Genomic DNA, 26,847 nt, shown 5'->3' with positions numbered 1-26,847 from the left:
GGTGTTAGTTGACTGTTGTGGGTCGCATCCTGGGGGACAAGATTAAGGACCCCAATGGAAATAAGTTACAGTCCTCGATGATGCACTGGCTTTCTTGGGTTATCCTGGGTGGCTAACCCTCTGGGGTTAATCGTTTCTCGGTAATTGTTTCACGTTAAGCCACACCAACAACACACACTCCACATCTTTGAGTAGTACAGCTGACTGTGGTGCAGCAGCAGCTGACTGTGGTGCAGCAGCAGCTGATTGTGGTGCAGCAGCAGCTCACCATGGTTCAGCAACAGCTGACTGTGGTGCAGCAGCAGTTCACCATGGTGCAGCAGCAGTTGACCATGGTGCAGCAACAGCTGACCGTGGTGCAGCAACACGGTGGTGCAGCAAACTGGTGCAGCAACACTGACCGTGGTGCAGTACTGCGGATATATTTCTCACCCTTTTTACCACAGGGCTGGCACTAGAAGCTTTCTTTGGGCCCATGGTGGCTTATTTAGCAGTTACAAGCACTATAAACACTGGAATAATACAAAATGTATCGGATATATGCATGCAGCCAGCCACCCTGGCTTGTAAACAATGATGGCAAGGCAGCTGAGGCGCTCAGGCTGGACGGACAGGTTTGGGAAGAATCACGTTGGGCGAGTTTTTTATCGTTAAGCAGGCCAAAATTTTTACACTCAAATGCTTCGTTAGGCGGATTTAACGTTATGCGATGCGTTCGTTAGGTGAGGGTCCACTGTATTACTAAATGTAAAAGGAGAAACTTTCATTTTTCCTTTTGGGCCACCCCGCCTCGATGGGATACGGCCAGTGTGTTGAAAGAAGAAAGAAAGAATTTAGCTAAGCTCAGAGGACATAGTAATTGCTTGCTTCTAGTATGCAAAAATTTTGCTGTCTTTCCAGCACTCTCTTCAAGGGTAGGTGCCTTGATGCTGGTGAAGAGCTCTTAGTCCTTTGATCAAATCCATAATTTTAGAGCAAAAGTGCCTAATCCTTTAGATTTTAATGAGGTTTTCATAAGTTTTTTTAACATGTGTAAAACATTACAATCTATTGAGAAAAACGTGCTAACTGCTATTAAGATCCCTGTAGGTTTACTAATTATTCATGAATATAATAATTTTTTGTTGTTGCTTTTGGGCAAACTTGAATAATAGATACCTGAATTCCTCCATCATTACCACTACTTTATTCAGATTAGCATTAGAACAGTTAGTAACTTTGTATACACATACAGTATTATATAAATTTGTGATACAAGACTCAAAATCAAAATAACGCAATTGTAAATACTGTACCACGGAATGGGCGAGGTTTTAACCTATGTCAGATCAGTTAGTACACTGGCCTGCTAGTTTTAAGATGGCTGTGTATGGGCTTCAACCCCACCCATTACTTGAGTTGATTTGTGAAACAGTGCACAACTAAATAAGATTTTGAAAAGTATTTCATAGGTTTTCTTTTCTACAGGTGGCAGATCAGTGTAAAGAAAACATTTATGCCATACAAACCCTAAAGGACTTCCAGTATTTAGAAGAGAACAAGGACCAGGGAATGAATGTACGAGAAAAGGCCAAAGCTCTTGTCACCCTTCTAAAAGTTAGTACAACATAATTTTCTTGATATGCTGCTTCTCAGGTTGTAGCATGTGTTCTTCCTGCATCACCTACTTAAATTTTAAACTAGTTCTGCAAAGTACCTGGGCTAACAGTTAATTGAAAATGTGTACAGTGTACTCTTGCTGAATCTAGAGGTTGTTTTCCTGGTAAATACAATGTTGGATAGAGGCAGTAGAGAGAGGAAGAGAAGTATAGTGCTCATATTGCTGCTTCATCACTTGCAGACTTGCTCCCTCACAATATACTGGCCAATTGATGTGCTGAATAACTCATGGAAGGCTATTTCTAATAAAGCCACTTCTAAAGCAGAGGTGCATTGAGTACACTAAGAGGTAACTTGAGTGTAAAGGGATTAAGACTTCAATATCCTCCACCCATACTTAAGGTGAATTACCAGCAGACCCCAGCTGTCATGAGGGAACTCAAGTACATCATGTTTGTTTCTATCAGCAGGGCTGTGGTGCATATGTTGGGCTGTATATGGCTAGCACTATCAACCTGGTTGATCCTATCTTTCAAAGGGTAGGGAAATTTGTTTTAAGAAATGGAAAATTATATGGTTTTCTGGTTCAGATGGTTTGATCCTCTGATGACAGCTTGATGCCCAGTCTGTAAATCCGAGTTAAATTTTCAGTACGAGATTGGTGGATTTGAGCGAAACTTTGACGCATCTTGCCCTTACTGTCTACTGTGTTGTAGCTACTTACTGCCCCAATGAGCCTTGTTTGAGGTAGAATGCATGTGTCATCTTTTGCTTAATATTTTATACTTCTGTTTCACTCATTTAACAGTGATGGTTTTTAAACTGTAACATTAACAGGAGGGGTGTTAATGTTGCAGTTTAAAAACTGTAGTGTAAAGCACCCTTCTGGCAAGACAGCGATGGAGTGAATGATGGTGAAAGTTTTTCTTTTTCGGGCCACCCTGCCTTGGTGGGAATCGGCCAGTGTGTTAATAATAATAAAAAATGCGTTCTATATATGTTAGTTCATGGTACAGCACAATGTTGAATGCAGATGTCAAAATCTCAGACATTTTTCAAGAAATTTGTGTTGAAATCTAGTTTTTTTTACCTAACATATGATTTACATACATACAATTTACATACAAGATCAAGAGGCATAGGTAAGCACAATTTTTTTTATTTGTTTTATTTGTGAAGTTTTCCCTCAGATGTTCATGGTTGCCAAGCTTGGATGGAGCACAAGTTCTCAACACCACCTGTTCTGACTAATCTCAATCATTAATATTTAACTGTGCTCTCTACAGTTTTTTTGCTAGATCGAGCTTATATATATATATATGAATGTATAATAAATATTGGTGTAGTTTTCTTTCCTTATTAGTTTGAGAGTTTGTATGGCAGGGCCTCAGATATCACTTAGCCCTAGGAACCCAAATGACCTTAAACCATTCATAGTGAAGGCTAAGAGCAAGTTTGTCATTTAATAAGGAAAGGGAATGAATAATCCATACAGTAATTTATATGGCAGCCACCATGTTTCAGGATGATGAGCGACTTCGGAACGAGAGAGTTAGAGCCCTTAAAGCCAAAGAAAGATTTGCACAGAGTGTATCGGGTATTGGCAGTGATAGTGTAAGTATACTTCCAGCCACTTAATGTTCTCATTATTATATTCTTTCACTCAACTCTTAACTTTCAAAATTTACCCTTTGTTTTTCCAGCAATTTAATTGAATTGCCTCATTTTGGCTAAAAGGCTATTAGCGTATTTTATAAGAATGAGGGATCTAATTTGTCAAGTTGATCTAATTAATGTGTTAAGATAACTTAAGGATTTTTTAAAAGAATAGTCTTGCCTCAAGCCTGCAGTCTGGCTTCTGCTAGCCCATCACCCCAAATTAACACTCATTTATTCCAATTTTCCCCACCCACAACTTTTGAAGTTGGAAGAACAAACGGTATTGATAAGTGGATCTCTTTTACTTATACCATATAGGGAATCAGAGCACTGCAACAATGTAGTAATTAACCAGGCTTATTTCTTCATAGCTTTTAATGATTGCCTTGAATTGATTTCTTATAAAAACTAATATTTCAACAATTGTGAAAAGGTTGTTTCCTTACACAGGAGTATATGGAAATATGGATAAGAATATATTATTTTTAGCAAAACCTCAATTATTAATTATGTCTAATTGGTGTACAAATATTACTACATGTTTTGATAAATTATTTGCTTTTGTTTATAATTCAGTTCATTTGGAGTCATGACTCAAGCCTCAGCTAGAAAGATTTATTTTATCAATTTTTTTTTTTTTTTTTTTTTTTTTTTTTTACACAAATGATAGGTAGTGTGTATATGCCTACTTGTAATTGCCTAGTTATATGTGATTATTTCTTGTATCTATGGGAGAGCTGTGCTCGAGGTGACCCATCTTTAGTTTTTAATCATACGGTACAATTTTTTTTAATTTCAAATAGTTGAGAGTAGCACTTGCTACATCTAATGTATCATTCCATTGTTCTGCCACTGGTAAAATAAGACTTGATCAGTTACATATATGCAGCACCTAGGTATCTTTATTTTGAAGACATTTCATGTGATGAAATATTTAAAGGGTCTGATGTAGTTACTTAGGGGTCATCGACAAAAAAAAATTAGTGAATCGTAATAAACATTTGTTGCATTAACAGACTTGAAGTTGCTTTTAGATATACTGATGGGAAATTCTAAAAAAAAAAAAGTATTTCATGTCATAGTAAATATTCAGGACCAAGAGATATTTCCTATCTTCTTCTCCCTCACCTTGCAGCTCATAGAGGTACTTTTATTACAACTACAAATTCATAGTCAAAAATGGGTATTTAAACTAAAAAATCTGCATTGGTTTATAAGATACAGATATATGATAACCACATGTAAGATAAAACTGCAAAAATCATTATCTTAGACCTTAAATACCCCATGAAGATGGGGTCTAAACAGGAATTATCCCAACTATTAAAAAATTATTATAGTCCTACATCACAAAAGTAGCAGCAGAGCAATTAAAAATTAAACAGAGGAGCAGGTAGAGGCAAATGGCTTTTATGACTTAATGTGCTGTTAGTGTGTGAGCAAGGTTACATTTATGAAGGGATTCAGGGAAACTTGTTAGCTGAACTTGGGTCCTAGAGATGGGAAGTACAGTTCCAGCACTCTGAAGGAGAGGTGTTTAAAATGTTGTAGTAATGATGAATGTGTTTCTTCTTTTTTGGGTGACCCTACCTTGGTGGGAAACAGCCGATGTGTTAAAAAAAAAAAATGAAACTTTATAGTGCTAACATTTCACATTAGCAGTACAGCCTCTCCTCACTTAACGACAGAGTTCTGTTCCTAAGACCACTTCGTTAAACGAATTTGTCGCTAAGTGAGGAGCATACTATAATGGTGGTGGGTTTGTGTCAACCATCTTTGATATTGTTTTAACGTCACCTTTGCACCATTTATAACATTTCTGGTATATTTTTAAATGTTTATACAGTATTTTATTTTTTTTATTATCACACTGGCCGATTCCCACCAAGGCAGGGTGACCCGAAAAAGAAAAACTTTCACCATCATTCGCTCCATCACTGTCTTGCCAGAAGGGTGCTTTACACTACAGTTTTTAAACTGCAACATTAACACCCCTCCTTCAGAGTGCAGGCACCGTACTTCCCATCTCCAGGACTCAAGTCCGGCCTGCCGGTTTCCCTGAACCCCTTCATAAATGTTACTCTGCTCACACTCCAACAGCACGTCAAGTATTAAAAACCATTCGTCTCCATTCACTCCTATCAAACACGCTCACGCACGCCTGCTGGAAGTCCAAGCCCCTCGCACACAAAACCTCCTTTACCCCCTCCCTCCAACCTTTCCTAGGCCGACCCCTACCCTGCCTTCCTTCCACTACAGACTGATACACTCTTGAAGTCATTCTGTTTCGCTCCATTCTCTCTACATGTCCGAACCACCTCAACAACCCTTCCTCAGCCCTCTGGACAACAGTTTTGGTAATCCTGCACCTCCTCCTAACTTCCAAACTACGAATTCTCTGCATTATATTCACACCACACATTGCCCTCAGACATGACATCTCCACTGCCTCCAGCCTTCTCCTCGCTGCAACATTCATCACCCATGCTTCACACCCATATAAGAGTGTTAGTAAAACTATACTCTCATACATTCCCCTCTTTGCCTCCAAGGACAAAGTTCTTTGTCTCCACAGACTCCTAAGTGCACCACTCACCCTTTTCCCCTCATCAATTCTATGATTCACCTCATCCTTCATAGACCCATGCGCTGACACGTCCACTCCCAAATATCTGAATACATTCACCTCCTCCATACTCTCTCCCTCCAATCTGATATCCAATCTTTCATCACCTAATATTTTTATCCTCATAACCTTACTCTTTCCTGTATTCACTTTTAATTTTCTTCTTTTGCACACCCTACCAAATTCATCCACCAATCTCTGCAACTTCTCTTCAGAATCTCCCAAAAGCACAGTGTCATCAGCAAAGAGCAACTGTGACAACTCCCACTTTATGTGTGATTCTTTATCTTTTAACTCCACGCCTCTTGTCAAGACCCTCGCATTTACTTCTCTTACAACCCCATCTATAAATATATTAAACAACCACAGTGACATCACACATCCTTGTCTAAGGCCTACTTTTACTGGGAAATAATTTCCCTCTTTCCTACATACTCTAACTTGAGCCTCACTATCGTCGTAAAAACTCTTCACTGCTTTCAGTAACCTACCTCCTACACCATACACCTGCAACATCTGCCACATTGCCCCCCTATCCACCCTGTCATATGCCTTTTCCAAATCCATAAATGCCACAAAGACCTCTTTAGCCTTATCTAAATACTGTTCACTTATATGTTTCACTGTAAACACCTGGTCCACACACCCCCTACCTTTCCTAAAGCCTCCTTGTTCATCTGCTATCCTATTCTCAGTCTTACTTTTAATTCTTTCAATAATAACTCTACCATACACTTTACCAGGTATACTCAACAGACTTATCCCCCTATAATTTTTGCACTCTTTTGTCCCCTTTGCCTTTATACAAAGGAACTATGCATGCTCTCTGCCAATCCCTAGGTACCTTACCCTCTTCCATACATTTATTAAATAATTGCACCAACCACTCCAAAACTATATCCCCACCTGCTTTTAACATTTCTATCTTTATCCCATCAATCCCGGCTGCCTTACCCCCTTTCATTTTACCTACTGCCTCACGAACTTCCCCCACACTCACAACTGGCTCTTCCTCACTCCTACAAGATGTTATTCCTCCTTGCCCTATACACGAAATCACAGCTTCCCTATCTTCATCAACATTTAACAATTCCTCAAAATATTCCCTCCATCTTCCCAATACCTCTAACTCTCCATTTAATAACTCTCCTCTCTTATTTTTAACTGACAAATCCATTTGTTCTCTAGGCTTTCTTAACTTGTTAATCTCACTCCAAAACTTTTTCTTATTTTCAACAAAATTTGTAGATAACATCTCACCCACTCTCTCATTTGCTCTCTTTTTACATTGCTTCACCACTCTCTTAACTTCTCTCTTTTTCTCCATATGCTCTTCCCTCCTTGCATCACTTCTACTTTGTAAAAACTTCTCATATGCTAACTTTTTCTCCCTTACTACTCTCTTTACATCATCATTCCACCAATCGCTCCTCTTCCCTCCCGCACCCACTTTCCTGTAACCACAAACTTCTGCTGAACACTCTAACACTACATTTTTAAACCTACCCCATACCTCTTCGACCCCATTGCCTATGCTCTCATTAGCCCATCTATCCTCCAATAGCTGTTTATATCTTTCCCTAACTGCCTCCTCTTTTAGTTTATAAACCTTCACCTCTCTCTTCCCTGATGCTTCTATTCTCCTTGTATCCCATCTACCTTTTACTCTCAGTGTAGCTACAACTAGAAAGTGATCTGATATATCTGTGACCCCTCTATAAACATGTACATCCTGAAGTCTACTCAGCAGTCTTTTATCTACCAATACATAATCCAACAAACTACTGTCATTTTGCCCTACATCATATCTTGTATACTTATTTATCCTCTTTTTCTTAAAATATGTATTACCTATAACTAAACCCCTTTCTATACAAAGTTCAATCAAAGGGCTCCCATTATCATTTACACCTGGCACCCCAAAGTTACCTACCACACCCTCTCTAAAAGTTTCTCCTACTTTAGCATTCAGGTCCCCTACCACAATTACTCTCTCACTTGGTTCAAAGGCTCCTATACATTCACTTAACATCTCCCAAAATCTCTCTCTCTCCTCTGCATTCCTCTCTTCTCCAGGTGCATACACGCTTATTATGACCCACTTCTCGCATCCAACCTTTACTTTAATCCACATAATTCTTGCATTTACACATTCATATTCTCTTTTCTCCTTCCATAACTGATCATTCAACATTACTGCTACCCCTTCCTTTGCTCTAACTCTCTCAGATACTCCAGATTTAATCCCATTTATTTCCCCCCACCGAAACTCCCCTACCCCCTTCAGCTTTGTTTCGCTTAGGGCCAGGACATCCAACTTCTTTTCATTCATAACATCAGCAATCATCTGTTTCTTGTCATCTGCACTACATCCACGCACATTCAAGCATCCCAGTTTTATAAAGTTTTTCTTCTTATACAGTAGTGTTCTGTATATTGAAATAAACAGAATAGAGGAAATCAGCTCTAATATACATTATTTAGGTATAAATACTGGTCAGAGAGCCTGTTGTAAGTCCAAGGCGTCGGTAAACGAGTATGTCGCTGAGTGAGGCGGGGCTGTATCTTTTGTGTTGAGAAGTAGGCCTAATAAATAAATGGAATCACCACATTTATTTATAAAACATGGGCTTAGATCACGTCACTCTTGCCTCTTACAATGTCTAGGCAGCTACAAAATGATACTGGACACACTGGAAGATAAATGAAAATGCAATAAACTCAGACTTTGCTAAAGCCTCTTGAGAAGTGGATCATGATGTAATGGCATGCATTCAATGTGCATCAGGAATAATGGAAAAAGTTGGCAAATGGAGCATCGAAAAATAACAAATTAACCCAAAGACTAATGCATAGTGAATAAAGTAAAATCAAAAGCCTCTTAAATGGAAAGCTTTGTTTTTCCAGACACAGGACATTACCCAATTCTCTCATTCTCATATTTGAAATGGACAGACTAATTATAGCACTATTCCCTTCTTTCTAAACATAGGAATTTGTATCAGTGTTACTTGTCAAGAAGACATCTGTCATAAACCAGGTCTTGCAGTGGGCTATGGAAAACAATTTGAAGTTCACTGATAAATTCCTGATACAGTACTTCACTGATTAAAATTTTAAGAAATAGCTAGAATAGATCATTCAATACCCTCAGCCAGTCAGGTATCGCACTTTGTAAGAATATTTGTTCTTACAACTCTGTTTATAAATTTTTTAAGGGATTTAGCAGCAGTGAAATCTAAAGATCTTAGTTCTGAGATGATGCTTGTTATATCAGTGGCATGGGCAGTGATATGCTGGAAAATGAAAACTTTGAAAGACTTAGATGCCGAGCTGATGATACCTATATGAATTTAATCAAAGATCTACATTACTGAGAATTCCTAAAGTCCCTTAATTTGTAAATATTTAGATAAAAACATGTTGAACAGCCTATATAAGAAAAGAGCTTTTCACGCTTGATGAGGAACTACAAGCTGATGAGGGAGAGCATGAGTCCACATTTGTTAATTGAGAAAACAGGAACTTACAGGATACTAGAAAGCTATTAGTGATAGAACAGTGAAATGAGTTGAAAAAAAGTAGTGACAGTAATTGCTACAAGCGAGTATTAAAAAATTATATATGTTAAACACTGAATAAGGGCCACCATGAGTATAACTCTGCTTTTGAGGCTACAAAGAGGTAAATAAATAATCTCGCAAGTGGGAAATAGCACACATGCACACAGCAGCTCTGCCCCTGTAGCTACAGATTGGTAATCACAAGCACATAAAGTAAATCTTCCATACTGCAAGCTAGAAAATTGGCATAGGCCTCATGCAGTTTTCACTTTAATTAGCCACATATTCAATTGAAAGTTAAGAAGCAGGACCAAGAGCTTGAGCTCCCCCTCTGCAAACCAAAATAGGTAGCTACAAATAGGTAATTTCACACACCCATTGCACAAATGTATGCATGCATATCAACATAAGCACTCACTTTATGTACTTGCTATAAAATAAATCTCACATGACTTTAATTATCTCTCTAGCTTTGGCTCTTTGTGCATCTGATTTCTATTTTGTGCACATTTTATAAATACGTAGTCCTGTTACATATACTCTTTGCCTGCTTTTGTATATTTTAGAGGATGGTATGATATAGCTTTAAAGTGGGATATGTGGAAGATGCACATTTAACTAAGTGTTATTACTGTGTGGCCCTTACCAGTTATGTACTGTTTGCATTGCATCATCAGATCCTAAAATTATCAGTTTAAAATAAAATAGTACGGTATGTACCCTCAGCCAGTGATGCATCACCCTCAGTAAGGAGACTTGTTTCCTTCACAACTCTTTATAAATGTTTATCTTAGTTCATGTTGTTACTTTTGGCCACGTATATTTCTCTTTCACAAATGCCCGTTGAAATTCAGACTTGCGTCAGTGAAGTTAGCTTTTTATGTTTTTATACTGTAATTACCCATGTGAGTATTACTGTGTTTAGTTGCAGAACTGCTAATTGGTTTGCAACACACCAAAGAAGGATGGTATATTTTATGCATACTTTTGTGTGCCGATTACTTGATTATGTTCCATACATAGAAGAATAGTGTCCCTAACTTGGGAAGATACAGTGTGTCAGCCTGTGCCTTTACATTAATTATCCCAGGTGTAGAGGTTTGGAGGATATAAGTGTGTTGACTGGAGACATTATTCAGCTTCAGTTGTATAGGTTTGCAATATAATAAATACTTATTGAAAATGTCGTTTATATGCTTTTAACTTCAGTTGAGTTGTTTACCTTGTTAATTTATATAGTATGTAGTTATAAAGGATGGGAAAAGCAGCATCAGTAGTACTGATAATTTTGAACGGATAAACGGCAATTATATATTTCTCGGGTGATAATGGTTGCACATTGCAATCGCTTTATTGCAATATGGCAGATTAGTGACTAGAGGAATAGAGTAAATGACAGAAGAATAGGGAACTGAGCCAATTGATATTGAGATCAGGTTAGTCTTGGTTATCAAAGGGCTGAAATGCCATACACTAATAATGTTGGTTTTAGTGAATGAAAATTTTTGAGGACAATGTCCAGGTAAACCCACCTTGGAAAGACCAGATAGTGAGGTGTGTATACAGAAGGGCATGAATTCTATCAACAGATCTCAGGAGAAGGCTAGTGACCAGGAGTGGGAGGACACCTGGCTGTGGTATAACAGGCACAGTAATGTAGTAATATTCAGGTTTATAAACTAAAAGAGGAGGCAGTTAGGGTAAGATATAAACAGCTATTGGAGGATAGATGGGCTAATGAGAGCATAGGAAATGGGGTCGAAGAGGTATGGGGTAGGTTTAAAAATGTAGTGTTAGAGTGTTCAGCAGAAGTTTGTGGTTACAGGAAAGTGGGTGCGGGAGGGAAGAGGAGCGATTGGTGGAATGATGATGTAAAGAGAGTAGTAAGGGAGAAAAAGTTAGCATATGAGAAGTTTTTACAAAGTAGAAGTGATGCAAGGAGGGAAGAGTATATGGAGAAAAAGAGAGAGGTTAAGAGAGTGGTGAAGCAATGTAACAAGAGAGCAAATGAGAGAATGGGTGAGATGTTATCAACAAATTTTGTTAAAAATAAGAAAAAGTTTTGGAGTGAGATTAACAAGTTAAGGAAGCCCAGAGAACAAATGGATTTGTCAGTTAAAAATAGGAGAGGAGAGTTATTAAATGGAGAGTTAGAGGTATTGGGAATATGGAGGGAATATTTTGAGGAATTGTTAAATGTTGATGAAGATAGGGAAGCTGTGATTTCGTGTATAGGGCAAGGAGGAATAACATCTTGTAGGAGCGAGGAAGAGCCAGTTGTGAGTGTGGGGGAAGTTCGTGAGGCAGTAGGTAAAATGAAAGGGGGTAAGGCAGCCGGGATTGATGGGATAAAGATAGAAATGTTAAAAGCAGGTAGGGATATAGTTTTGGAGTGGTTGGTGCAATTATTTAATAAATGTATGGAAGAGGGTAAGGTACCTAGGGATTGGCAGAGAGCATGCATAGTTCCTTTGTATAAAGGCAAAGGGGACAAAAGAGAGTGCAAAAATTATAGGGGGATAAGTCTGTTGAGTATACCTGGTAAAGTGTATGGTAGAGTTATTATTGAAAGAATTAAGAGTAAGACGGAGAATAGGATAGTAGATAAACAAGGAGGCTTTAGGAAAGGTAGGGGGTGTGTGGACCAGGTGTTTACAGTGAAACATATAAGTGAACAGTATTTAGATAAGGCTAAAGAGGTCTTTGTGGCATTTATGGATTTGGAAAAGGCGTATGACAGGGTAGATAGGGGGGCAATGTAGCAGATGTTGCAGGTGTATGGTGTAGGAGGTAGGTTACTGAAAGCAGTGAAGAGTTTTTACGAGGATAGTGAGGCTCAAGTTAGAGTATGTAGGAAAGAGGGAAATTATTTCCCAGTAAAAGTAGGCCTTAGACAAGGATGTGTGATGTCACCGTGGTTGTTTAATATATTTATAGATGGGGTTGTAAGAGAAGTAAATGCGAGGGTCTTGGCAAGAGGCATGGGGTTAAAAGATAAAGAATCACACATAAAGTGGGAATTGTCACAGTTGCTCTTTGCTGATGACACTGTGCTCTTGGGAGATTCTGAAGAGAAGTTGCAGAGATTGGTGGATGATTTTGGTAGGGTATGCAAAAGAAGAAAATTAAAAGTGAATACAGGAAAGAGTAAGGTTATGAGGATAAAAAGATTAGGTGATGAAAGATTGGATATAAGATTGGAGGGAGAGAGTATGGAGGAGGTGAATGTATTCAGATATTTGGGAGTGGACGTGTCAGCGGATGGGTCTATGAAAGATGAGGTGAATCATAGAATTGATGAGGGGAAAAGGGTGAGTGGTGCACTTAGGAGTCTGTGGAGACAAAGAACTTTGTCCTTGGAGGCAAAGAGGGGAATGTATGAAAGTATAGTTTTACCAACGCTCTTATATGGGTGTGAAGCATGGGTGATGAATGTTGCAGCGAGGAGAATGCTGGAGGCAGTGGAGATGTCATGTCTGAGGGCAATGTGTGGTGTGAATATAATGCAGAGAATTCATAGTTTGGAAGTTAGGAGGAGGTGCAGGATTACCAAAACTGTTGTCCAGAGGGCTGAGGAAGGGTTGTTGAGGTGGTTCGGACATGTAGAGAAATGGAGCGAAACAGAGTGACTTCAAGAGTGTATCAATCTGTAGTGGAAGGAAGGCGGGGTAGGGGTCGGCCTAGGAAAGGTTGGAGGGAGGGGGTAAAGGAGGTTTTGTGTGCGAGGGGCTTGGACTTCCAGCAGGCATGCGTGAGCGTGTTTGATAGGAGTAAATGGAGACAAATGGTTTTTAATACTTGACGTGCTGTTGGAGTGTGAGCAAAGTAACATTTATGAAGGGGTTCAGGGAAACCGGCAGGCCGGACTTGAGTCCTGGAGATGGGAAGTACAGTGCCTGCACTCTGAAGGAGGGGTGTTAATGTTGCAGTTTAAAAACTGTAGTGTAAAGCACCCTTCTGGCAAGACAGTGATGGAGTGAATGATGGTGAAAGTTTTTCTTTTTCGGGCCACCCTGCCTTGGTGGGAATCGGCCAGTGTGATAAAAAAAAAAAAAAATTCAGTTTTCTAACAAATTATCACAAAGTGAAAGGAAACATCCAAATTCAATCTGTGTGCAGTACAACAGTTCCCCAAGACATGTCCTAGTAGTTTTTATCAAGAGGTATCAACAAATCTATGATTGAAAGTGGTATGACTAGGACAAGGGCACTTGTTGAAATCTTAACACACAAGCCATTAAATAGTAAGAGAACTTCTTTAGTTTTAGGATAATGTGTAAAGAGGTAGATTCAAGGCATGAATTGATATGCAATGCATAAAACACAATTCAAGGGTTGGAGTAAGAAAGTGCAGGTTATCCTTGATGCTGTGTATTTTTTATTGGTAAATACTACGTTGAAAATGTCTTATCTAACTGCAGGATAATCCACGGGATTCTCGGCATGCTGAAGAACTGACAATTATCTGTGATGGGGATAAGGTTGGAAATGAAATGCCTTGTGGCTGTAGTTTGCCGTCGTTTCAGTTGACCAATTAGTAAATATACAATTTAAATCGGAAGTAGCTTTGATGGAGTAGACTTTGCGCATGCTCTGTATAACCTTTATATGATTTACAGTATTTCCTGTATTGTAGCTAAACTTTTTATAATCTTGTATATTAGAACCAGATGACTTTAACAGAGAGAAAATATTTACCCATCAACCATCTAGTATTCATTGTAAAATATGGTTCTGTTTGGATGGAAGAGATATGTATTGATTCTTCGTTTCATACTAGGATTAAGTAAAGGACTGTCAGATATGTTCTGCATTTTTTAACAAGGGCAAGTGTCTTAAATTAATACTTTTGCGAATAAGAAAACTTGAAAAGTTTGAATTGACATCATCATGTTTGTCCTTGATATGAAACTTCATTGCACCCTTGAAAAATAATTTAGATTTAGGAAATGTCTCTAATTTAATCTTAAACTGAATTTTATTGATCAGAATATTCTGATATTTACATTGATAAATATATACAGAGTTTTTTTTTTTTTAATTTGTAGAAGGGCAGAAAGGAAAGATTGTGAAAGAATTTATGCTATGTCAGAATTCTGTACACAAGCTTAACCCTGCTATTTATGCAGTCTCAAACCAGTTTTTCTTACTATCCTCTAACTTAAATATATTTGTGTTCTCAATGGCTTCGGATGTCTGCTTAAAATTAGTAGATGACAAACTGCAGCATTGTTGTTGTAAGTAAGATGGCTGGACGTGTTATGTTTTGTTGAAGGCTTTTCCCACTTTCTTCACAGGACATAAGCTCTCCCACTAGTCCCTCTTATGCTGATGTAAGTATATGCCAGACTCTTCTCACAGTTTTGCACTAGATCACACCTCAACATACCACTGTTGTTTGCTAAGTAAGATTCATAAGAGTATTGTTCACTTTAACAAAAGCAGCATTAGGTATGCTCTTTAAATTATACGTTGTATGATGTAAATTGCTTTGTAAGATGTTCATAAGAATGCCTAGAAAGGCATTTCCTACTACTGAGAAAGTACAGTAGCTTTATAACAGACATTAATATTTGTGTAATGAGTTTTACAAGCTGCAACTTAGTAAGTGAAGGATGATCCATGACTATATTTTTTTGTGGAGGGGGGGCAGAGTATCCCTTAGCATGTTAGTTTTAAAAGTTAACTTTCTAAATACAGTTGTCAACCATTGTACTATTTTTCACATTAAGCTGAAATGTAAGATAGATTCAATATTTTCCTTCATCTTGCTATGCTACTGAGTCAGTTTTTTTTTTTTTTTTTTTTTTTTTTTTTTTTTTTTTTTTTTTTTTTTTGAGTCCTAACTTTTGATTTTCAGAAGTTACTTTCTAAAAAGTTAGCCTTAAGGGACTCCAAAATGTGAAAGATGAAACATTTTTTTTAGCTTAGTAATTTCCCTTTTCTTGAAAATTTTTGAACATTAGGAGTACCTATAAAACTACAATTGTTTTTGATAGTTTAACACATTTTGTCCCAAAAAAATTAGTGCTATTTAACCTTGTATATATTTATTCCAGTCTTGAAAATATTTTTCAAGTTCAAAAAAAAAACTTCATAACCTTTATACATTTTAGCATAGAACACTCATGTACATCCCAGCCCTTAATATTATAATGTAATTATACTTTCTAAAAGTAATTATTCATTTGATAAAAAATATACGAATATTCTTGTCCCTTAATTTCATAATACAGTATAATTGTATCTTATCAAACATTCTTTGCTTAGAGAATAAATAATGCAGATGTTCATGCATATCATTGTCTTTTACAGTTGATTATTATTTGAACTGTGATCTCTTTTGCAAATGTACTTCATCATTTTATCTTAGGTAACTTTAACATCAGTTATGCACCTTTTAAAAAGAAATTTTCATATCCCTCGTATATAATTTTGCTTCCTTTGTCAACACATTTTCTAATCTTTAGAATATATATGTATCCTCTGCACTCACATTTGTTACATTTTTACATTTCTTGACACTTCTGTGAAATTATTCTTCATCTGAAAGTATCAAATATTTTAGCTAAACAATCTTTTGGTTTAATTTTCATCATAGTACTTATAGCATTAGTATCTCTTTATTTATTAGCTATTGCTTATTTTTTTTTTTTTTTAATATTGTAACATTGTTGTTATATCTTAGATTTTTATTTTAATTTTTATTTGATACAGCAATACATTTGTAAGCTACAAGGCTAACATATTCTTTGCAGACTTATGTTACAAGTTCTTCTCGGCCTGCCGAACGAAATGCTTTTGGCATTAAAGATGGTCCTTCAGGCTTAGAACCTCGTGAGTAGCTTTGTCATAGTAGAAAGAATAAAAAGGCTCAATACTGTGACTGGAATAATACACAGTTAACTTACACATAGGAGAATGAAACTTAGGCCAACATCATAAGTTTCATTCTGTGTACTGCTTATTTGTGTTTATAACTGTAACCATATACATATTATGTCTGTAGTTTTGGGTGTATAAATCTGGGATGGAAAGTAGGAGGGGTAGGTGTTCTAAGAACAGCTGGAGGGAAGGGATAGAGGAGGATTTGAGTTGTAGGGCTTGAGCATCCAGCAGTTGTGCATTTCCAAGGTTTTTAAATGTGCTGTTGGAGTGTGAGCAGGGTAATATTTTACAAAGGATTCAGGGACTCTAGTTAGCCAGAATTGAGAATGGAAATAATACAAGGTAGTAACTAGCAAGAAAAATTATTTTATTTTGAACAGTATAAATGAAAGTTGAAAAATTGTGGGTAAGATAAAGTATTGAATTGAAAACAAAAGGCACAATACCGTGACTGAAACAATACATGAATAACCCGCACATAGGAGAGAGGAGTGTTCATATGTTGATATGCTTTGTCGTAAACTTCACCATGGATTATTTGCTTATTTTTTTATTTGTTAACACTGGTCATCACCCTACCTCAGTAGGAGACAGCCTGGAGTATACCTGGAGGGGGTTTTGGGGGTCAGTACCCCTGCAGCCCAGTCCGTGACGTCCTCATGGTAGATCAAGGCCTGATCGACTAGGCTGTTACTTCTGGCCGCACATAAACCAATGTACGAACCACACTTGATGGTCAGTTACTGTCTTCAGGTGTTTGTCCAATGTCTTCTTGAAGACAGTCAGGGGTCTGTTGGTAATCCCCCTTGTGTATGTTGGTGTTAATTATTATTATTATTATTATTATTATAATCAAGGGGGAAGCGCTAAGCCCGGAGGATTATACAGCGCCTGGGGGGGGGGATGTGGAAGGTATTCAGGCTTAATTCGGGGAACTTGAGCACAGATCCAATTCCCTAAATCAAGAGCCCCTCACCAACATCAAGGAACCTTCCTTTAGGGGATGTTGGTGTTAAAAGGAAAAAAAAAAGATATGCAAATAATTTCTAGTGAAATTTATAACAAAACAGCTCAACTTATGCATACTACAAGAAGCATAAAAGTTTGTTGAAATTCATGAACGAGCATCATTTCTGAAAAGAATTCGACTCATACTTACATAATTTTTCAACTTTGATTTATAATGTTCAAAATCAAATAATTTTTCTTGCTAGTTACTGCCTTGTATTATTTTCATACTTGTTGTTAGTAATGCTTCTTGCTTAGTGTTGTGTAATAATAATTATCCATAATGGTGTTTTCAGAGCTAGAGGCTGCCCGTCCTCAGACAGTTGGTGAGGAGGAACTACAGTTACAACTTGCTCTGGCTATGAGCAAAGAAGAAGCAGAGCAAGAGGAACAAAAACAGCGTTCTGATGATGTACGACTGCAGATGGCCATCACTCAGAGTGAGGAGGATTTTAAGTAAGTAAACATTTTCTTGAGGTTTGTCCACCCCATCACATTCCTGTTAGTAGTGTAGCCGCCCTGCCACCCTCGTGTGGTGCGGCAACACCTGCCACCCTCGTGTGGTGCGGCAACACCTGCCGCCATCTTGTGTGGTGCGACAACACCTGCCGCCATCTTGTGTGGTGTGGCAACACCTGCCACCCTCATGTGGTGTGGCAACACCTGCCGCCATCTTGTGTGGTGCGGCAACACCTGCCACCCTCGTGTGGTGCGGCAACACCTGCCACCCTCTTGTGTGGTGCGGCAACACCTGCCACCCTCCTGTGGTGCGGCAACACCTGCCACCCTCCTGTGTGGTGCAGCAACACCTGCCACTCATGTGGTGTGGCAACACCTGCCACCCTCCTGTGATGCGGCAACACTTGCCACCCTCCTGTGGGGTGCGGCAACACCTGCCACCCTCCTGTGTGGTGCAGCAACACCTGCCACCCTCCTGTGTGGTGCGGCAACACCTGCCACCCTCCTGTGTGGTGCAGCAACACCTGCCACCCTCCTGTGTGGTGCGGCAACACCTGCCACCCTCCTGTGTGGTGCAGCTACACCTGCCACCCTCTTATGTGGTACAACAACACGTACCACCCTCGTTTGTGGTGCGGCAACACCTACCATCCTCTTGTGTGGTACAGCAGCACTTGCCACCCTCTTGTGTGGTGCAACACCTGCCACCCTCTTGTGTGGTGCGGCAACACCTGCCACCCTCTTGTGTGGTGCGGCAACACCTGCCACCCTCTTGTGTGGTGCGGCAACACCTGCCACCCTCTTGTGTGGTGCGGCAACACCTGCCACCCTCTTGTGTGGTGCGGCAACACCTGCCACCCTCTTGCGTGGTGTGGCAACACCTTCCACCCTCTTGCGTGGTGCGGCAACACCTGCCACCCTCTTGCGTGGTGCGGCAACACCTGCCACCCTCTTGCGTGGTGCGGCAACACCTGCCACCCTCTTGCGTGGTGCGGCAACACCTGCCACCCTCTTGCGTGGTGCGGCAACACCTGCCACCCTCTTGCGTGGTGCGGCAACACCTGCCACCCTCTTGCGTGGTGCGGCAACACCTGCCACCCTCTTGCGTGGTGCGGCAACACCTGCCACCCTCTTGCGTGGTGCGGCAACACCTGCCACCCTCTTGCGTGGTGCGGCAACACCTGCCACCCTCTTGCGTGGTGCGGCAACACCTGCCACCCTCTTGCGTGGTGCGGCAACACCTGCCACCCTCTTGCGTGGTGCGGCAACACCTGCCACCCTCTTGCGTGGTGCGGCAACACCTGCCACCCTCTTGCGTGGTGCGGCAACACCTGCCACCCTCTTGCGTGGTGCGGCAACACCTGCCACCCTCTTGCGTGGTGCGGCAACACCTGCCACCCTCTTGCGTGGTGCGGCAACACCTGCCACCCTCTTGCGTGGTGCGGCAACACCTGCCACCCTCTTGCGTGGTGCGGCAACACCTGCCACCCTCTTGCGTGGTGCGGCAACACCTGCCACCCTCTTGCGTGGTGCGGCAACACCTGCCACCCTCTTGCGTGGTGCGGCAACACCTGCCACCCTCTTGCGTGGTGCGGCAACACCTGCCACCCTCTTGCGTGGTGCGGCAACACCTGCCACCCTCTTGCGTGGTGCGGCAACACCTGCCACCCTCTTGCGTGGTGCGGCAACACCTGCCACCCTCTTGCGTGGTGCGGCAACACCTGCCACCCTCTTGCGTGGTGCGGCAACACCTGCCACCCTCTTGCGTGGTGCGGCAACACCTGCCACCCTCTTGCGTGGTGCGGCAACACCTGCCACCCTCTTGCGTGGTGCGGCAACACCTGCCACCCTCTTGCGTGGTGCGGCAACACCTGCCACCCTCTTGCGTGGTGCGGCAACACCTGCCACCCTCTTGAGTGGTGCGGCAACACCTGCCACCCTCTTGAGTGGTGCGGCAACACCTGCCACCCTCTTGCGTGGTGCGGCAACACCTGCCACCCTCTTGCGTGGTGCGGCAACACCTGCCACCCTCTTGCGTGGTGCGGCAACACCTGCCACCCTCTTGTGTGGTGCGGCAACACCTGCCACCCTCGCGTGGTGCGGCAACACCTGCCACCCTCTCGCGTGGTGCGGCAACACCTGCCACCCTCTCGCGTGGTGCGGCAACACCTGCCACCCTCTTGCGTGGTGTGGCAACACCTGCCACCCTCTCGCGTGGTGCGGCAACACCTGCCACCCTCTCGCGTGGTGCGGCAACACCTGCCACCCTCTTGCGTGGTGCGGCAACACCTGCCATCCTCTTGTGTGGTACAGCAGCACCTGCCACCCTCTTGTGTGGTGCAACAACACCTGCCACCCTCTTGTGTGGTGCGGCAACACCTGCCATCCCCTTGTGTGGTGCGGCAACACCTGCCATGCCACCCCCGTGGTGTTGTGTGGTGCGGCAACACCTGCCATCCCCTTGTGTGGTGCGGCAACACCTGCCATCCCCTTGTGTGGTGCGGCAACACCTGCCATCCCCTTGTGTGGTGCGGCAACACCTGCCACCCTCTTGTGTGGTGCGGCAACACCTGCCACCCTCTTGTGTGGTGGTGTGGCCATCCTCTCACCCACTTGTTAGTGGTGGTGTGGCTATCCTGTCACCCTCTTGTTAGTGGTGCTGATATCCTGCCATCCTCTCCTTAGTGGTGCTGCTATCCTGCCGTCTTCTCGTTAGTGATGCTGCTATCCTGCCGTCCTCTTGTTAGTGGTGCTGCTATTGTGCCATCCACTTTTTAGTGGTGCTGCTATCCTGCCATCCTCGTGTTGGTGTGGCCACCCCACCACCTTCCTATTATTGGTACAAATAGCCATGTGCTATATGATGTAAGGAGAGTGAGTTAAGTAGCTGCCAACTCTCACCTTTTATTTATTTTATTTATTTTTTATTTGGAAATGATACATACTTGTACAAAGAAATATAGTGATTGGGTGTACATGCCAAAAGCCCCTTGTATGCAGAGCATTATGGGCAGGCTTAAAATTAACTTAAGATTAACTAAGCAATGATATATTCAGTGGTAAAAATTACAGTAAACAAATTACAACATGAAGTACAAATGAATATTTCAAATGAGAAGCACTAAGTTGTACAAAATTGTAGCGTAACGGTGTATAATATGATCGAGTCAAATCGAGTATAATCAATGATTTGTAGTGCAGAAACAGGTCATGTGGTCATTAGATGAGTTACTGTGCATTCAAGAGAATGGAGTATTCCATTAGGTAATGTAATTAAAAAACAGTTTGATAGGGTCACAGGTTATACATTTATGAGATACAGTTATTCAGTATTTAGTTGTGGTTGAGTAAATGGTTTTTAAGAATCAAGATCAAGTGCTGTGGAGAAGAATCCTTTCCCTGTAAGCCATGTGTGTTGTAAGAGGTGACTAAAATGCCAGAAGCAAGGGGCCAGTAACCCCTTCTGTATATATTACTTCTTTTTCGGGTCAACCTGCCTCGGTGGGAAATGGCTTATGTGTTAAAATAAAAAAATTATACCTTTCATATTTTTGTAAGATGTGTTTAACAGTTTTTTAACCAATGTTAATTACATATCCAGTGATAACATAAACTTCAAAGAAAAATGTATCAGTCTTAAACATAAGGTTAATTTACAAGATTTTTTACTTAATTTTGGTGTCTTAGTATTGTGATCTTGTATATACTTCATTTGCCATAATGTATTAAGCAGTACAAAAGAGAAGGCAAGAAGCACTGCGGATTAGATGTTTGAGGGTATGAGTGGAACGAATATTATGTAGGGAATTCAGAGAGTAAAAATTAGAAAATTCTGGTGGTTGCCAAAATTATAATTCAAAAGGCTGAGAAGAGGTTGAGGTAGTTTGGACATTTAGAGAGTATGAGAGGGATAGGATGACAAAGGGAGTGTATAAATCAGGGGTGGAGGGTAGGAGGGATAAAGGTTATCTCAGGAGCACTTGGGGGGTGGGGAGGCAGGGAGGGAGGGAGGGAAGGAAGGAAGGCAGCTCAAAGCTTTAGGGCTTTTGTGAGCATGTTAGGCAGGACTGAATGGAAACAAGTGGTTCTTAATAGACATGCTGTTTGAGTTTGAGCCAGGTAACACTTATGAAGGGATGGATTCAGAGAATACAGTTAGCAAGTATACAACATTGATGAATCGTATAATTAAGCTTTTTGTCAGTGAATTTTTCACTTGTTATGAAATTGCCTATAGTTTAATTGAAGTTGCTCCTTTATGCTACGTTTTTAATAGGCTAATGAATTGATAAATATCATCTTCCAAAGCTGCCCCAAATTAATTTCAGCGTTACAATTATGGCCAACTGTATTTAGTAAAAGTGCCTATCCAAATGAACAATTATCCATCCCATGCACCTGCTGCTTGCTTTTCCTTCCTCTCCCTTACATCATGTTAAGCATATGAAAGAATGGCTGAAGAGTCAAGATTGCAGTGACTGCTAGTAAGATATGACCAATCTAAGAAAAGAGCTAAAACAAGGGAATACTAGGAAATTGCAAGGAAACTAAGGAGTGTGAGTGTGGGGTGTGTTGTGTGAGTGGGGGGTGTGTTGTGTGAGTGGGGGGTGTGTTGTGTGAGTGGGGGGGGGTTATGTGTGTGTGGGGGGGTTATGTGTGTGGAAGGGTGTTGTGTATGTTTGGATTTTATAAAATAAGCTAAATTAAAGTATAGTTATCAGTAAGAATCATAATCACTTTCATGCTTTGATGTGTTGCAAACAGGTTGTCAGAATTTCAGAATATATCTGAAACTATATGATTTCATAAGAGATTAGAGTGGCGGCTATATCTGAAACATTATTGTTTTAGACACTGAAAATGTTTCTTATACATGTACTACTGTTCTTTGTATTGGCTTTATTGTTGATAACTGTCAAATTATTTTAAATAATAAATCTAATGTTTATACATGTACATCACGGATTTATTGATATATAATGCATGTTCAAACATTTGTCTCTCTAGGCATGTTACCATTGTATCTTTCTTTTTTTTTTTTTAGGAAAGATTGGTCGCCATCGTAAGTTTTTTCTTGATTTTGTTTGGGGGGTAGTGGTGTAGCATTAGTATTTTTGTTTACGTATGTGCGAAATTATGTATTTGTGCGTGCATGTGTAATTACACACTTGTATTTACAGGGGGTGAGCTCCAGCTCCTAGTCCTGTCTCTTAATTTACAACTAATTGTGTGAGTTCGTATGCTTGTGTGTGTCTCTTGTGTTTACCTGTTGGTCATTACAGGTATTTCATATGTTTTGCCCACATGTCATAAATACAGGAGAAGAGAGAAATTACAGGAAAATTAATATTTCTTTGCACCACTGGCACAATTTCTTCAAAGAAAAGCAAATTCACTTCATGTGAATTTGCTTTTATGGGGTGACCCCATTTCTACCAGTAATTTGTTATATGTACCAATTCCCATTAGTGCTAGTAATTCACTGTATGTATTCAGAATTAGCTATGTGATCACCCAAGCCAAGTGCCACTTGATACTTAAACCAGTTGGGTGTAGGAAATCCAGTGAATTTATTTAAATGAAATCTTTCGGTTGATTTTCAATTTGTCTCGTGCAGTTGAAAGTGGACATCCGACCAGATGAAGTTGGGTTGCAGTGACATAGTCAGGACTAGAGGTGATGGATGAGAGGAATATTAGGAAGATTTGTATTCACAGGCTCATGGTGTGTGAATGTCAGTCCATAGAAAGACAGGCTAGTTGGTAAATGTGGAGATGGGAGGAGGGTAACAGGTATGAGAATTAGTTAATTGGTTGGTTGATGGAGAGGGGGGGGGAAAGTAGGAGGATTAAAGAGTTGGTTGATGGAAGTAGGGTAAAAGGAAACAAGGTTAGAGGTTGAAGTTTGGATGTTATTTTTTTTTCTCATTTTTTTTTTTTTTGATCAGTTACATATATTTTAGATGCATGGCTGTTTGACAACATTCCAGTATGCTTTTTGGTTTTTTTTTTGGAGGGGGGGGGGGGCAAAAATAAGTGAAGAAATGGGAATTCTGTTTTCCCTGAAAAAGGGTGAGGATATTGCAAGTGATGGGCATCTGAGCTGCAATGTTGGCACTTCTCTGGCAAGACAGTGATTGAGTGATAGTGAAAGTGTTTCTTCTTTTTTGATTTGCCCTTTCTCAGTGGGAGATGACTGCTGTGTTATAATATAAATAAATAAAATACAGTAGACCCTCAGTTAACGATGTCATTGGATAATGTAAAAAGTCAGATAATGGCACGTTTTTGCGTCAAAATATTGGCTCGGTTAAAGACAATCATCTTGAACGTGTCCGCGCACCGCGAGCGGCCCGGACACTCCATGTACAGCCAGTGCGCCATTGTTTACAACCCAGTAAGGACGATTCCATGCATACATGCGATACATTTTGTATTATTCCATTGTTTTTAGTGCTTGTAACTGCTAAATAAGCCACCATGGGCCCAAAGAAAGCTTCAAGTGCCAGCCCTTTGGTAAAGAGGGTGAGAAACACTGTAGAATTCAAGAATATGAAAGTGGTGGTGGTAGAGGGTGGTAGTATGGGCCAACAGGTCTACTGCAGTGTTCCTGCTTTTTTTATGTACACCAGTCAGGGTATTTCCCCACATACCAGTCAGGGTACTTCCCCACATACCAGCCAGGATACTTCCCCACATACCAGTCAGGGTACTTCCCCATATACCAGCCAGGGTACTTCCCCACATACCAGCCAGGGTACTTCGCCACATACCAGCCAGGGTACTTCCCCATATAGCAGCTAGGGTACTTCCCCACACACACGATTTGATTTGATTGGGACTTGCACATGAGTGAATAGAATTATCAAAGCTTATTGCTTGGGAAGCATTGAAAAATGGGTTGGGCAAATACAATTCTGTTAGTGGGATGGTTTGTGAAGGACCTGCCTAGTATGGACCAACAGGCCTGCTGCAGTGTTCCTGCTTTCTTTTGTGCTAACATTTATGGATGACCATCACCCTGACACAGCTGTTGCAGGCCATGCTAGCAACATCTACAATGACAGTGTTGTGTCCCATTTTAGGGAAATCTTAGAGACGCCAGAAACAGAGCTCTCTGGACAGATTTTTGGTGTGACAGGGGTCCAGTGACTCTCAAGTTGGTCCTAGTGGCATTAAAAAACAAAGAAGGGAGGTAACCCCAGAAAAGGACTTGTTACCTGAAGTCTTTATGGAAGGGGATTCCTCTTCCAAACAATTGTAAATTCCTCCATCCTCTGTCCTCCCATCTCATCACTCGTCAAATACCTCTTCAATAAGATGTCATTTTATTAATTATTAATGTATTTATTCTGCATGTCTCATTGTTTTCTGTGTAGGGAAATGTATATTTTATGTAAAAAATTATTTTGTTTAATACTTTTGGGTGTCTGGAATGGATTAATTGGATTTCATAATTTCTCATGGGGAAAATTAATTTGGATAATGACAGAATCGGTTAAAGACAAGCTCTCTGGAACAGATTAATGTCGTTAACTGAGGGTCCACTGTATATACGCCTACCATCCTACTTACGACTGAGTTTGGTTCCGAGAAACCTGTCATAAGTCGAAATGGATGTAAGTCGAACTTTACTACTGAATATCAACATAACATTTTTGTAATGACTTTATTATATTATTTTATTTTGGTATTTCATGTTTTACTTTACTTTTTATGCTGTTAGTACTGTATTTTATACTGTAAGGTTTAGGATAAACACTGTGTACAACACAAACACTTGTTTATTTCCCTGAAATTTGACATAAAAAAACACGGTCGTAAGTCGAGTCGTCGTATGTCGGATGGTAGGTGTATATACAGTGAAACATCTCATTAATGGACTAATAGGAGGGGGAGAGGGTGTATAATAATACCAGTTGTTTGCAACTCCCAAATTATGAAACTTTCATGATAGTCCAGTTGTCTTCTGTAGTAGTGGACTTCGTCTGCTTGTGTGGAAGACAACCGGACACTATGAATACAGGTATTGTAACCTATAGTATGACAGTACATTACTGTACAGTGGACCCTCGTTTTTCGTAATTAATCCGTTCCAGAGAGTGTGACTAATGGCGAAATTGACGATTTGTGAAACCATTTTCCCCATAAGTAATAATGTAAATCAAATTAATCCGTTCCAGACCAAAAGTATTGACAAAAAATATTTATTTTACATGAAATATAGATTTACATACAGAGAAAACAATGAAACATGAATAAAACAATAATATCACAGATACCTTTATTGAAGACTCTTGTTGGTGTATGAATAAAATGTCATTATGTATGTTAGGAATTGTAGTGGCGGCAGGGGATAGTCCTTCAATATGGCACTATTATCAACTCTAAGGCTTGTTTATCTATCACAATTTGTCTAATATGACATAATAAACAATATTAATAACATAGAAACATGACATATACTCTAGAATGAATAAAATGTCATTATGTATGTGACCAGTGGTGTTGTGTTGTTATTGGGTGTATAAGGGCCACTGAAGGCATAAGCCTTATGTAGTGGTGGTGAAGGCGGTAGCAGAGGCGGCGGTGTTGTAAAGTGGCCCTATATACCTCCAACAACATTGGAGAAGTCAGTTTTGTGATGTCCTTTTTCTATCGATTGATCGCTTAACTTGCTACACTGTTAATAATACACTTTATCGCTGGCTGGCGCTCTAGCCTTTATCAACTTCTGCTGCTTTAGTATGGTAAATATCGTAGAATCACTGAAGAAGGCACACACTGCCCTCTCTGTTCCTCCTCCACTTTGGTACTTTGCTACGAGTTCTTTCTTGAATTCAATTGTGTGTCTCACCTTTACCAAAGGGCTGGCACTAGGAGCTTTCTTTGGGCCCATGGTGGCTTATTTAGCAGTTGCAAGCACTAAAACGAATGAAATATGTATTACGAAATGTATCCTATGAACGCGTAGGATCGTGCTCACTCACTGGTAAACAATGGCACACTGGCTGTCAATGGTGTGTGGGGCCGCTCATACGCATCT

The 26,847-nt window shown here is 40.4% G+C and overlaps 1 protein-coding gene across 1 annotated transcript in view; it reads left to right on the top strand.

Annotated features, from left to right (window-relative positions):
- lqf (epsin homolog lqf) overlaps positions 1–26,847 on the top strand; it is a 102,559-nt gene that overhangs the window by 9,284 nt on the left and 66,428 nt on the right. The window contains exons 3-8 of the mRNA XM_070102920.1: positions 1,468–1,596; positions 3,124–3,213; positions 14,745–14,780; positions 16,206–16,284; positions 17,640–17,799; positions 22,847–22,864. Coding sequence (XP_069959021.1) covers positions 1,468–1,596; positions 3,124–3,213; positions 14,745–14,780; positions 16,206–16,284; positions 17,640–17,799; positions 22,847–22,864 — 512 coding nt within the window. The remainder of the gene's footprint in view (positions 1–1,467; positions 1,597–3,123; positions 3,214–14,744; positions 14,781–16,205; positions 16,285–17,639; positions 17,800–22,846; positions 22,865–26,847) is intronic.

Source organism: Cherax quadricarinatus, chromosome 84, assembly GCF_038502225.1.
Source record: "Cherax quadricarinatus isolate ZL_2023a chromosome 84, ASM3850222v1, whole genome shotgun sequence".
Taxonomy (NCBI): domain Eukaryota; kingdom Metazoa; phylum Arthropoda; class Malacostraca; order Decapoda; family Parastacidae; genus Cherax; species Cherax quadricarinatus.
This window is presented reverse-complemented; position numbering and strand designations above follow the sequence as displayed.